At 42.8% G+C, this 14857-nt stretch overlaps 1 protein-coding gene across 1 annotated transcript; it reads right to left on the bottom strand.

Moving 5' to 3' along the window:
• LOC139191369 (uncharacterized) lies at positions 1-447 on the bottom strand. Its single transcript, XM_070812163.1, has one exon. It carries the CDS (start codon positions 445-447, stop codon positions 1-3), a length of 447 nt encoding a protein of 148 aa, XP_070668264.1.
• Between the last annotated feature and the right edge of the window lie 14410 nt (positions 448-14857).

Below are 14857 nucleotides of genomic sequence, written 5' to 3'. Positions count from 1 at the left end.
TTACCATAAGGACGTCTCTTTCTCCCATGTTGCTTTGGAGTATGGTAGCCCCTTCCATTTGACAAAGTACTCCACATGCTTTGGTTGTCTTGGTCGCACCACGACACGCTTGGCTTCAATGCTCTCCGCTTCTTTGTCAAATGCCTCCGTCATCAAAGGGGGTGCTCGATGAAACTCACCTCGGCTTGGTTCCTCATCGTCTGCATGATAAGGCTTCAAGTTGCTCACATGGAACACCAGGTGAAACTTGAGGCGGGGTGGGAGTTCCACAACATACGCAGCTTTGCTAACCTTCTTGATGATAGGGAATGGTCCCTCATATTTCCGCAACAAGCTCTTGTGCAAGCCACGAGTACTCTTGTGCTGAGACGCATTGAGCTTCACAAAGACTTGGTCGCCAGTTTGGAACTCCACATTCATTCGCTTACGATCCGCCCATTTCTTCATCTTCTTTGAAGCCTTCTCGAAATGAGCTCGAGCAAGTTCGTGGGCTAATTCCCACTCCTTAGCGGTTTTGAAAGCGGCTGGGTTGTTGCCCTATAGCCAACTCGAACGGACTTTTCCCCGTCAACTCCGAACGTTGCAAGTTATAAGAGAATTGGGCAACATCAAGTAACTAAGCCCAATCTCGTTGATCGGCACTAACATAGTGCCGCAAATAAGTCTCCAATAATGCATTAACCCGCTCCGTTTGTCCATCAGTTTGGGGATGAAAAGCTGTGGAGAAGTCTAACTTTGAGCCAAGTAGTTTGAAGAGCTCCTTCCAAAATCTACCTGTGAAGCGAGCATCTCGACCACTGACTATGCTCCTCGGAACACCCCAATACTTCACCACGTGCTTTAGAAACAAGTGTGCAGCTACTTCGGCTGTGCACTCCACAGGTGCAAGTATGAAAGTGGCATACTTGGTGAATCTATCGACCACGACGAAGATAGATCTACATCCATCAGACTTAGGCAAATGTGTGATGAAATCCATGGTTAAACACTCCCATGGTCTTGATGGGGTGGGAAGTGGTTCCAACAGTCCTTCCGGTTGCCTTTGTTCCCCTTTGTCTTGTTGGCACACAAGACAAGTTTTCACGTATGAATCTACATCATCCCGCATTTGTGGCCAATAATAAGCATCGCTCACCAAAGCCAACGTGCGGTGAGTGCCAGGATGTCCTGCCCACATTGAGTCATGGCACTCCTTAAGGATTTCTTTCCTTAAGCTTCCCCACTTTGGGACGTAGATCCGCTTGCCCTTAGTGTATAGCAAGTCGTCCTCAAGCCAAAACCTTCTTGTCTTCCCATCCTTGACAAACTCCACAATGTTCTTGGCTTGGACGTCATGTGATAAACCTTCTCGGACACGGCCCAAGAGATGGCTTTGCGGCTTGAGTACCGTAGCCATTAACTTTACTCGTCTACTTAGAGCATCGGTCACCACGTTCTCCTTTCCTTGCTTGTACTCTAGCTTGTAATCAAACTCCGCTAAGAACTTTTGCCACCTTGCTTGCTTAGGTGTGAGCTTTTGTTGGGTTTGAAAGTAGCTAGTGGCAACGTTGTCCGTCTTGATGATGAATGGGGTACCAAGCAAGTAATGCCTCCAAACTCTAAGGCAATGGACGATGGCGGTCATCTCCTTTTCATGGGTCGTGTACCTCTTCTCAGCATTGTTTAGCTTGCGACTTTCATAGGTTATCGGATGTCCTTCTTGCATCAACACTCCTCCTATGGCAAAGTCGGAAGCATCAGTGTGCAACTCGAATGGCTTGCTAAGGTCGGGCAACCTTAGTACAGGCTCCTCCATTAGGGCCTTCTTCAACCTCTCAAAGGCCTCTTGACACCGGTCCGTCCATTCCCATGCCTTGTTTTTCTTAAGAAGGTCTGTTAAGGGTGTCGCTATGGCTGAATACCCTTTAATGAATCTCCGATAGTAGTTGGCTAGCCCTAGAAAGGATCGTAGTGTTGGTACCTTGGTCGGCGGTTCCCACTCTTGAATGGCCTTGATCTTGCCCTTTTCCATCATAAGTTTCCCCTCCTTTATCTTGTGGCCAAGAAATTCTACTTCTTTTGTGGCAAATGAGCATTTCTCCTTCTTGACATAGAGTTCATGCTCCCGAAGGGTCTTGAACACTATGCGCAAGTGCTTGACGTGCTCCTCCAATGTCTTGCTATAGACAACGATATCATCAATGTAAACCACGACAAACTTATCAAGATAAGGATGGAATACCTTGTTCATCAATGTGCAGAATGTTGCGGGGGCATTGGTCAGACCAAATGGCATGACTTTATACTCGAACGATCCATATCTGGTCACCATCGCCGTCTTCGATTCGTCTCCAGGGGCTATCCTCACTTGGTAGTATCCCGATCGAAGATCTAACTTTGTGAAGTACCTTGCTTCACCAAGTTGATCGAATAAGTCGGCGATTAACAGAAGTGGGTACTTGTTCTTGATGGTAATCTTGTTCAATGCTCTATAGTCGATGCACAACCTTAGGCTACCTTCTTTCTTGTGTTGGAACAAGACGGGTGCACCATATGGGGACTTGGAGGGTTGGATGTAGCCAGCATCAAGTAGCTCGTTGAGTTGCTTCCTCAATTCCTCCAACTCGGGTGGCGACATCCTATAAGGTGATTTGGAGGGAGGCTTAGCACCAGGCTCCAACTCAATCACATGGTCGACCTCTCTCCTTGGTGGCAACTTCTTTGGCAGTTCCTTAGGCATCACGTCCGCAAACTCCACAAGGACGTCTTCCACTTGTTTCGGCAAAGGCCCGTGCTTCTCCTCCCCTTCATTCAACATTAGGGTTGCAAGAAATGTGGCCTCGCCTTTCTTCCAAGACTTGGCAAATTAAATTGCCGACAAGTGCTGGGTACACTTCTTGGCTTGCCTTTCCAATGGCACCAGGCAAGGTTGTCTTCCGTCGGTTAGGATACAGAAGATATTGTAGAAGGGAATGGGAAAGGTTCGTACCTTGTCCATGAACTCTAACACAATGACTATGCCATAGTCGTCCATCTTGACTACGGTATAGTCGATCTTTCCCTTCCATGTGCCAATGTCTACTTGTACATTGCGCGCAACTCCAACAATGGGGGTGGCAGCGGAATTTACCGTCTTCACGCTACCAGGCTCCTTTGTGACTCGGAGGCCAAGCCTAATGGCTTCCTTCGACGTCATGAAGTTGTGGGTTGCTCCCGTATCCACCAACACACGCGTCGTCTTGTCACCAGTCTTGACGTCGACGAACAATGATCCTCCCCCAACTTGAGCCTTAGGTTGTGGGAGGGTTGTCTGGATGGCATTCAGTAGCCGGATGCATCACATCCTTGCATCATTACTCTCCTCGGCCTTGTCCTCCTTGAAAGTCATGGCCTTAAGGGCCTTCTTTTGTGGGCAATCTCGCATCATGTGAGGGTCGTCGCATAGGTAACAAATGGGTTGCCAAGACTTACCTTTCCTTTTGTCATGCTTATCGGCTTTATTCTCCTTCAGTTTGCTTGTCTCGGCCTTGTCCTTCGGTTTATGTTCTCCCCCACTTCTCTCATGGTTACCCCTCTTCCCCGTGGACTTGGAATCACCTTGGTGGCTTGATTTAAACTCAATCAAGGATTCGGCAGGGGCAATGGCATCAGACAATGTTTGCACGTGTCTCCTTTGTAGTTCGAGTTTTGGCCAATTTTGCAATCCACTCATGAAATACATAAGCTTGTCTTCCTCTAACATGTTGGGCACCTCGAATAACAAGCTCACGAAGGCGTTGACATAGTCTTTGACGCTCCCCGTTTGCTTGAGCCACCTTAGTTTCTCCTTGGCTTCGTACTTGGCATTTTGGGGATAGAAGTGCAACATAAGATCTTTCTTAAATTCATCCCAAGTGGTGAGGGAGAACGTACCTTGCTCAATCTTCATGCTCCAGCGACACCACCACATAAGGGCATTGTCAGCTAAGAACATGGTTGCCGTTGAGATTTTGGACTCGTCATCTTCAAGCTTCAGGTACTTGAAGTATCGCTCCACGTTCCACACGAATGTGTCGAGCTCCTTTGCTTCCCTCTTCCCATTATAGGATTTGGGTTTAAAGGAGTCGATTACCTTGGAGTCCAACGCCTTGATTTCCCTCGGCCCTTGCACGAATTGCTTCACGACCGCTTCTTTACAAAACGCCACATCTCCCTTAAGTTCCCTTGTGTCCTTTATCTCTTCTTGAAGCGCCACAAACCTTGCCTCTATGTTGTCAAGGTGAACCTGGACTTCCCTCCGTATCTTGTCTACCATGGTGTTGAGAGCGCCAAGGAGCTCATCTCGTAGCCCTTCCACCAAGCCACGTAGTTCATCCTTACCATTGTCCACCATGGTTTGGATTTCCTCCTTGTCGACAACGTCCTCATCAAGTCGAGTATCGAACTCGAGTATGGTTCGTTCCACCTTCTCGAGTCGCTCTTCCATGGTCTCCATCGATGCTTGCAAGTCCTTTAACTTTGGCTTGCTCTTGGCAACATCTTGGACCTCGGCAGTACGCTCCCTTAGCTCGGAGACTCCGGACACCATCTCTCCACTTGCCATATCCTACTTTCCTTCAAGTGATTCGCGAACTAGGCTCTGATACCAGCTGTCACGGGATGACTCTTTAAGCCTTCCGCCCGTGCGGCACTTAGACTTGAATACCTCGATGAACAAGCTAAGTAAGCCTTCGAAGCCTCGCTTCCCCGGATCGAATCACAAAGAAAGCTAAGATAGCTTGGAGAATGATAAAATCACTTAGAAGATGGGAGAAAGGAAGCTTTGTATTGAAACTGAAGAGAACTTTACAATTGTTTACAATTCTTGGATGCCTTGGCCAAATGGCCTTGCCTCCTATTTATAGGCCTAAGTCACCTCCTCAATGGAGGGTTCTAGAATTCCCTACTTTCATCCAAAAATATCTAGCATAGTTCTAGATACAACTTGCCTAATCTAGATTGTTCTAAGTGAGGCTTAAATTTGTACACTTGTGTGGAATGTTCCGGAATGCCCTAGATTATCTTGAACGCTCCGCTATGTTCTTGATTTTTCCAGGATGTTCCAGAAGCTTCCATGAAGACAAGGCTTTATGGGCTTAGATATATGATGTCTTGGGCGATTTCTTTGTTTTTAACATATGGCCCGTGACACTTGGATCCACTAGAATGGAGTGGTGCCATCCACCCTCCACCAATGCCTAAAGTTCTACCAAGAATGGGTGAAGGTGATACAAGGCGACACCAAGCCATTCATTGAAGTTGAGTCACACTTCGCGAATGCCAAGTTCTACATGGATGAAGAAATGGTGCCCGAAGCTCTTTCAACTGAGACAAGTCCACAGGCAAAGCCACACCAAAAAAGAAGGAGTAGCAAGCTGTGCCCAAAGAGCAAGAAAGGGAAGTCGTGTCATCTTCAAGCAAAGACGATGATGAGCCTGCTAAGCCCGCAACACCCAAAGGAAGTGTGACGCCTTCAAAAGGACCAAGCACACTCGTCTTCTGATACATCCCAATATTGAGAAGAAGGAATAGGCAATCCTCGTTAGAAACTGGGACAAGCAAAGCCAACACATAGTTGCACTAGCACGATGTAAAGTTGTTCAAGATAAACGCATTTTTACCTATAACATAGCTAGGAGACGCTAAAATTTCAAAACCACCACAAGGCTTCGTAAAACCCTGCCAAAGGGGGCAGAACCGAGCGCTCTTCCAACCAAAAGGACAGAAGAAGGTTTCGACCCAAATGCCTACAAACTCATGTCAAAGGCTGGGTACGATTTCGCCTCCCCTTCAAATCTTGGAAAGAAAAATGCAAACATCGTCAACTATAAAGAACGTGACCTCACCAAGATTTAGAAGAAGTTGAAGGAGCATGGTTATGGAGTTGACAACAACAAAGCTGGACTTGGCTTCACACCAAAAACATCCGTGAAGATTTCAAGCAAAGCAAAAAACGTTAACGCTCAACATATCAGCGTGAGAATTGAACAAAATCAAGAAGAGCCTAAACCTGCCCCTCGAGCATCAGTCTTTGATAGACTAAATCATTCAAAACCCAAAATTTCAGCACTTGATCGCATTGGTGGTCAAGACTACATTTTCGTCTTCAAGCGGCTTAACATGCCAACACCCCAAAGCTCTGTTTTCGAAAGGTTGTCAAAACCTAAGAAACAAAGAAACACAACTAGCTCTCCTCTACGACGGTCAGCCTTGGAAAGACTTAAAGAAACCAATGAAACTTCTAAAAAGAGGAAGACAATGTTGAAGGAAGAAAAGCCCGACCATCTATCAGAAAAGACGACGTTCGAAGCTCGATTCCTTTAAGGATGAAACACCAAGCAACCTTGAAGGTTGACACAAAAGGACCACTAAAGGTAAGGAAATGCACCATCATCCACACTAGCCAATCTTCACACCAACAAGCCCAAAAGGACGGCACTGAAGAGGAGGTCCAAGACGTCTTCCACATCACAATCCAAAAAGACAAAGAAAAAGAAATCCTCGAGGAGGACGTCACTGTTGTGCCACCACAACTCGAAGATAAGGGACAAGCCACGATTGATGATCTCAAAGAGCTCAACTTAGGCACAAGCGAGGAACCGAAGCCTATCTTCGTAAGTGTATGACTAAGTGTGGACTACCAATTGCTCTAGGAGTATAAAGACATCTTTGCTTAGATTTATAAAGAAATACCCGGCCTTGACCCTACCATCGTCGTGTATTGTCTTGCAGTCAAGCCTGGAACGCGACCAATAAAGCAAACTCAAAGACACTATCGATTCGAACTCATCCCGCAAATTGAGGCCCAGATTGTCAAACTAATCGAAGCAGGTTTCATTCAAGAGGTGCAATACCCTAAGTGGATCTCCAACATCATTATTGTCCTTAAGAAATTTAGACAAATACGTGTGTGCATAGACTTCTGAGACCTCAACAATGCTTGCCCAAATGATGACTTTCCCTTGCCAATCATCGAAATCATAGTGGACGTGACCATCGGCTAAGAAACGCTGTCATTCATAAATGGCTCATCTGGATATAATCAAATCCGCATGGCTCCCGAAGATGAAGAACTAACAGCCTTCCACACTCCAAAAAGTATCTACTGCTACAAGGTAATGCCTTTTGGCTTGAAGAATGCTGGAGCTATATATCAACGCGCCATGCAAAAGATCTTCAACGACATGCTACATAAAAATGCAGAATGTTACGTAGACAACGTAGTTGTCAAGACCAAGAAGAGATTCGATCACTTAAAGGATTTACAAATGGTGTTTGACAAACTACGGCACTACAATCTCAAGATGAACATATTGAAGTGTGCATTTGGCATCACTTCTAGAAAGTTCCTCAACTTTATTGTCAAGCACCGTGGCATTGAAGCGGACCAGTCAAAGATTAAGGCCATTCAAAGCATACCCAAGCTAAGAAATCTACAGAGCTAAAAAGTCTACAAGGATGACTCACCTTCATTAGACGTTTCATCTCTAACCTCGCTGGACACTGTTAACCCTTCAATCGACTTATGAAAAAAGGTTTTCCATTTATATGAAATGATGTTTGCCGCCATGCCTTCGAAAACATAAAAAGGTACATGGCAAGCCCATATGTTTTAGGAGCTCATATGCCTAGAAAGTTGCTCATCCTATACATTACTGCACAAGAAGATTCCATTGGAGCACTTTTAGCACAAGAAAATGAAGACCAAAAGAAAATAGCACTTTACTACCTAAGTAGAACCCTCACTGATGTCGTGCTTAACTACTGACCAATCGAGAAGATGTGCCTTGCCTTAGTCTTTGCCGTCCAAAAGCTTAGACACTACATGCATGCTTACACCATCTACTTGGCTGTTAAAGCTAACCCAATCAAATACATCATGTCCAAGCTAGTTTTGATAGGGTGACTAGTGAAATAGGCATTGCTTCTTAATCAGTACGGGATCATCTACATTCGGCTAAATCCATCAAGAGACAAGCACTAGCAGACTTCCTTGTCGATCATCTAATCCTAGCCGATTGGAAAATTTCAAACGACTTGCCTGATGATGAGGTGTTCTACGTCAACATCTTCCCGACATGGACAATGTTCTTCGATGGATTAGGACGAGCAGACGGAGTAGGGGCAGGAGTAGTATTCATGTCACCACAAAGACAAATATTACCCTATTCATTCCAACTAAGTGAGCTATGCTCCAATAACATCGCTGAGTACCAAGCACTCCAACAACGTCGCTGAGTACTAAGCGCTAATTATCGGACTCCAAATGGTGATCGACATGGAAATCACAATGCTACAAGTGTATGGTGACTCCAAGCTCATAATCAATCAACTCTTGACTAAATATGAAGTGAGGAAAGATGATTTCATCCTGTATTTCCAGCTAGCAACTCAACTACTACGAAAGTTCGAGGTCGTGATGTTAGAACATGTGCCAAGAAAAGAAAATCAAATGGCGGACACTCTCGCTAACTTAGCTTCAAGTATGGCGCTAGGAGAAAGTGAAGATGTAGATATGCCAGTTTGCCCAAGATGTTTGATCCCGCTTGTCACTGAAACACTACTAGATGATACAAACGTCATCTCAGTACTTCTAGTCGATGCTGAAGAATAGAGACAGCCGTTGAACAACTACTTAGAGCATGGAAAGGTTCTGGACGATCCTAGACACCGCTTTGAAATACGTCAACGAGCGCCTCGCTTCCTCTACTACAAAGGAACACTCTACCGACACTCTTTTGAAGGAATACTTATAAGATGCCTAGGTAAGGAAGAAGTTAATCAAGCCATAGAAGAAGCACACTCAGGCGTATGCGGAACGCATCAGTCTGAACCAAAGCTACACTTCCAGCTCAAAAGAATGGGCTATTACTGGCCAAGCATGGTCAATGATTGCTTGGAATACGCCAAAATGTGCCAAGCCTGCCAATTCCATGCCAACTTCATACATCAACTACCTGAGCCATTACACTTTACGGTTACTTCATGGCCATTTGATTCATTGGGATTGGACGTCGTATGACCAATCACACCAAAGTCATTTGCAAGAAAAGCCTACATCCTAGCCGTAACAGATTACTTTTCCAAGTAGGCTAAAGTCGTACCTTTAAAGGAAGTCAAGAAGGAAACCGTCGTTCGTTTCATTAAGGAGCATATCATCCACCGATATGGTTGAAGGAAAAATTTTGTCCTAGCTAAGAACATGTAAGAACATTTGAATACATATGCAAACTATTAACACTTTAAAGTAGGCATGCATTAAAAAACAATTCATAAAACCCATGACTTTCAAAGCCTAGTATATGGTGAACCAAAAGACTCTTTAACAACATTAAAGAGAAGTAAAGATTTAGAGTTTCTTTACCCTTGAAGCTCATCCTTGTTTACACAAGGGATTCACCCAAGTGGAGGGCCTTCAAGTCACCTCCAAGCTACTTGAATCTTGCTTGTGATTTTCCCCTTTTAGTGCTCCTTTGCTCCTTGAGGATGTGAGGAAAGGATCTCCAAAACACCAAAGGTTTGGTGTCTCTAAGTCTCCACACCAAGGGTGAGGTGTGAAGATGAAATGGATGACTTAGAGAAGAAAAGATTGCTAGCTAAATCTCCTCTAAGTGGCCGGCCTCTTTGTAGAGAGAAAGAGAGAAAATGTTTCACCTCTTTGCCTCAAAGAAAACCCCTAATGAAAATAAAGCTATAAAGTTGCTTTTATACTTCATTACAAGTGAGTGGCAAACTTGTAATTAATCCAAGTTTGCTCCATTCACCCTAATGGCCGGCCTTACCTTGTTATTGGGCTAATTTGCCCATTTTGTTTTAGTTGTCATACAACTTAAACATAATGGGCCTTGTGGACCAAAACGCTTTTGGGCCCCGAAACCCAAAACCAACTTAAAAGCCCAATACGAACCTTTCGTAAAATTAATTAACTAATTTAATTAATCTTTGACCATTCTTCAATTAAACCATTTAATTGCATATCCATTTCATTTAATTTCTTCACTATTGCCCTTACTCGATGTACGATCCATTAGGTTCCAATTAGCGAAGTAGTGGGCGATTGTTACTCTTAACGATCGATTGTGAATTGAAACCACATTTCAATTCTCCCTTAAAATTAGTGTTTGCTAATCATTAAGGCTTCCACAAACCATGAGTGACACCTAGCAGTATGTCATGGTTACCCAAGCTAAGTAGAAGTGGTTGGAGAACCTATCCAGTTACAATTACAATGCAATACGGTCCTTCTCTAATACAATACTCTTAATCACATTGTTTGAATGATAGTTTGTTTCATGTCTACTATCCAATGTGATACTTCTCTATATGATTCAATTGAATATGATTTGGAACAAACTTCCTAAGTTATATTCATATGCTTTGGCCAAAGACTCTCGAATCATATCTTAGAGTATTCTCCTTCCACCATGGAAGGTTAGAGATCCCTTGTTGTACATTCATATGCCTACATGACTAGATAGCTTGACCCCAACAATGCCGTGGACACTCCAATGGAATGCCTTTGACATGATCAAAGATCAATGACCTAACCATTAGACATCTATGATGCCTCAGGTCAAAGGACTACTTTGCATATTGCAACTATCGAGTTCTTACATGACATGTATGTTCGAACTCTCTTTTGATCATTGTTCAGTGTACTCGATTACTCTTTCGAGCACCTATGTGTTTGTCTTAGTGTCCAACACTAAATGACTTGAAACTAGTCATACTCACGCTTGAGTCAACATAACACATACTAACCTTAGCGGATTGTCAATGCCCAATTGGCAATCCTATGGCTAGGAATGTTTTAGGAATGAACATAAGAGAAAGGTCTCGATAATCTAACTCACTTAGATCACTTATCTCTTAGATCAAATACATTCCTTGGATTCCCTTATTGCTTAAACACATGATACAATAAATAGTGATTAACAATAAGCTTTGCCCTTCATTAAACATATAAACGTTTAATACAATAAGTATTCCAAAAGCTATTACATCAAATGAGTGGCTTTGTGGGCATACTTCCAACAATGGTATGCCTCGCTGTATCATCACTGACAATGGAAAATAGTTCTCCAACCAAATCATGGACAAGCTCTGTGAGAAATACAAATTCAAGCAGTATAAGTCTTCTATGTATCATGCTCCAGCCAATGGTCTTGCAGAAGCATTCAATAAAATGTTGTGCAACCTCCTGAAGAAGGTGATCATCCGAACAAAGAGAAACCGGCATAAAACAATAAGCAAAGCACTTTGGGCATATAGGACGACACATAGGACTCCTACCCAAGCTACGCCTTATTCTCTCGTATACAGCGTGAAGGTTATTCTGCCACTCGAAAGTCAAATCCCCTCACTAAGGATGACTATACAAGAAGGCTTAACTGAAGAGGAAAATGCAAAGCTATGACTTTAAGAGTTGGAAGCACTCGACGACAGGAGGCTCGAAGCTCAACAACATTTGGAATGCTACCAAGCACGGCTATCCAAGGCATTCAACAAGAAGGTTCACCCAACGTCTTTCGAAACTGGAGATTTTGTCTTGGCATTACGAAGCCCTATCATCACAACTCACAAAACAAAAAGCAAGTTCACATCAAAGTAGGATGGACCTTACGTAATACAAGAGGTCTACACCAATGGTGCCTACCTAATTATGGCAAATGACGACTTATAGATCGAACTCATCAACGATTGATTCTTGAAACGTTACTACGCTTAAAACAAAACAAGCAATGCTCATTGCCTGTACGAGCCTAAACTGCACACGGCACAATGCTCCTTATTTGAATGAGCTTAAAATGTGACACTCAACGCTCTTGGCCCGCAAGAGCATAAACTGTGTACGGCAAAACAAAACAAAAATAAAAAATCACCATCAAAATCGCCAAAACCTATCACTCCCTTGAACTACATCATGACTTGATCCCTCCTCAACCGAGGGTACGTAGGCAACTTGAAACTTAAAAAAACTTCAAGTACATCACATCATCAACAAAAACACAAACACTTTGAAGAATAAAGAGCAAATTCAAGAATGTGAATACTTTATTTCTTTGCAAGAAGAATTCGGCTACAAAGTCATATTACAAAATGAGCAAAAACAAACACGGCTTCTTCAGTAGTTGGCAAAGTACTATTTCAAGTCACAGCTCCGCTACGGATGCAATTGCCAAGAAGCTCAAATGAAACCAGTGAACTGTCACGAGCATGGTGCAAAGGATTTAAGATAAGAATCTTCAATGTACACGCCTTCTTCTTCGTAGTTGATTGACTGAAATCTGTCACCTCCCAAGACACTTCAGAAGACCATGACTTGATGTGGATCGAGTTGTCTTTTGCAAGAAGAACAAGCGCCTTAGGGCCAGTCAATGGAGCGCAAAGCTTCAACCTTGTCCCCTTATCTTGCGAATAACCTTCCTTTGTGAGAATAGTAATGGTATTATTCTTAAAGCACTTGAAAAATACCATGGCTGCAACAAAATAAGCAAAGCAACCTAAGCACAAAAGTGGGGAGGTAAAGAAAAAAAAAATCGTTTCACTAAAGAAAAAGACATGCGAGACAAACCTCGTGAATGTTAAAGAATGACAATGACAAAGTCACAACAACAAAAAGAAATCAGCCACGAAGCTTGATCAAACACAGCAAAGAGAACAGTTACAAGACGGTCATTCAAAGCACTCTACAGTAGTAAAGAAAACCAAATCGCCACGTAATCGCACTACACAACCCTGTAGTGATTACGCAAGCAGTTTCTTGCACTGCACAATGAAGATGGCAGCTACATGATGGTCATTCAAAGTGCGCTACAATAGCAAAGAAACCAAAATGCCACATAATCGCACTACACAACCCCGCAACGATTACACAAGCAGTTTCTTGCACTGCACGACAATGTCACCACCAAGAAAAGCTATGACCAAAAGGCACTACACAGCATAAACTCGCTGCAGTCTTTTGTACAACCCCACACGGTAAAAGTGACTCACTGCAACAAGCTTTAAGCAGCTATAACTCACATAAACAGCAACAAGGGGTATGATAAAGAGCAGCAACAATGCACACGGCAACAGCAACAACAAATGCGCAAGACAACGTCATTACCAAGGGAATATTGTGACCAAAAAACATTACACAACATAAACACGCTGCAGTCTTTTGCACAACACCATGTGGTAAACAATGACGCACTGCAACAAGCTCCAAGCAAGCCCACATCAAGGAATTGTGTGTGTGAAATAAAAAAACACACCTACTGGTCCTATAAATAAGGGTCAATTGCTTCCTCATGCTAGAAGGAAAATAGATACCCAAATAGCAAAAGAAAAATAAAACAAGGAAGCACATTCCAACCAAAAGAAGGAAGCAAATTCCAAGCAAAAAATGGCAAGTTTCTGCCAATCTACGCAAGCAAGATGTTTTTGGTGATAATTCAACTTTCCGAAGGAGTTTTGATGCAAGACCAATTGGAGAAGGAAGCTAAGTGGCTGAGGATCATTGTATCCAAATTTCATAATTTTCCCTAAAGCCAAACGTTCCAGTTTTCAAAGTTGTTCTCACAGAAGTTGTTTTCCCGTCAGGATTGTGTAGCTATAGGAAAATGCAAAGTTGAAGGGTTTCCTGATTTTGCTTAGTGGCATGCAATATATGCCTGAAAAGATAAGAAATAAAGCTACGTTTCTCATATTTTTACAGAATTTGCTCGAAGAGAAATCAACCTCAAATTGGGCGTGCAATTCAGATGACATGTTTCCCAAAACAAAAAACAAAAACAAAAAAAAATCCCTCCTTATAGGAAATCATAAAAAAGTGGGAAATTAAAAAAATAAAAGGAAAGAAAATTGTCCTTGCCATGGAAATCAAAATATCTCCTTCCTTGCCACGGGAAAAAGAAAAGAGGAAACAAAAAAAATTCCTCCTTACCATGGGGAAGAAAGAAGGAAAGATAAAATGCACATCCTACTTACCTAAGGACAAGCATTAAATCCTTCCAAAACCTTGAAGGAAATCACCGAAGTTTTCCAACACTTTGAAGGAAGTCACCCTCGTTACCAAAATTGAAGGGGATTCCTATCGAAGGAAGGAAAACACTTTTCCTACACCCACAAGGAAAAATTCAAAATGCACCAAATGTATCTTGTTAAATATTATGGAAAATCAAATACGCACAATAAGTATGTGCCGATTTATCCATTTTCAAAATTTTTTCAAGATCAAGCCTCTACGACCCTTGAATAAACCACTTTCATTTCACTCAAGATCAAGCCTCTACAGCCCTTGAAGAAAAAATTGATTTCATTTAAGATCAAGCCCCAATGTCCATTGAAGAAATGTTTCGTCCAAGAAATATGCATCAACGACCCTTGACGAAATTCATCATCTCAATTCAAGATCAAGTCTCTACGGCCCTTGAAGAAATGTTTCATCCAAGAAATACGCCTCAATGACTCTTGACGAAATTCATCATCTCAATTCAAGAAATACGCCTTAACGACCCTTGAAGAAATGTTTCGTTTAAAATCAAGCCTCTACAGCCCTTGAAGAAGCAAGCTAATTCAAGATCAAGTCTCAACGACCCTTGAGTTAGAACATTCACATTGTAGGACTTCAATACACGTTTCCTACATGTGACAAGCACATGCCGACAATGCGCCTTAAAGTGGGGGCATTCGTAGACATGTAAATTTCGTTGCATACAAATGATGTATCACAAAGCTCCACATGACATATGATTCATCACAAATGGACAAGTCATCAATGACATGTGACACAAATCAAGCAAAGGAAATATAAAATCTTCCAAAAAACTTGGCAAACAAGGGAGAATCCCTCTTAAATTTGGCATGGGTTCAA

This window comes from Malus domestica, chromosome 02 (genome assembly GCF_042453785.1).
Source record: "Malus domestica chromosome 02, GDT2T_hap1".
NCBI classification, from domain to species: Eukaryota; Viridiplantae; Streptophyta; class Magnoliopsida; order Rosales; family Rosaceae; genus Malus; species Malus domestica.
Note: the sequence above shows the minus strand (reverse complement) of the source record. Positions and strands in the feature narration are given on the sequence as shown.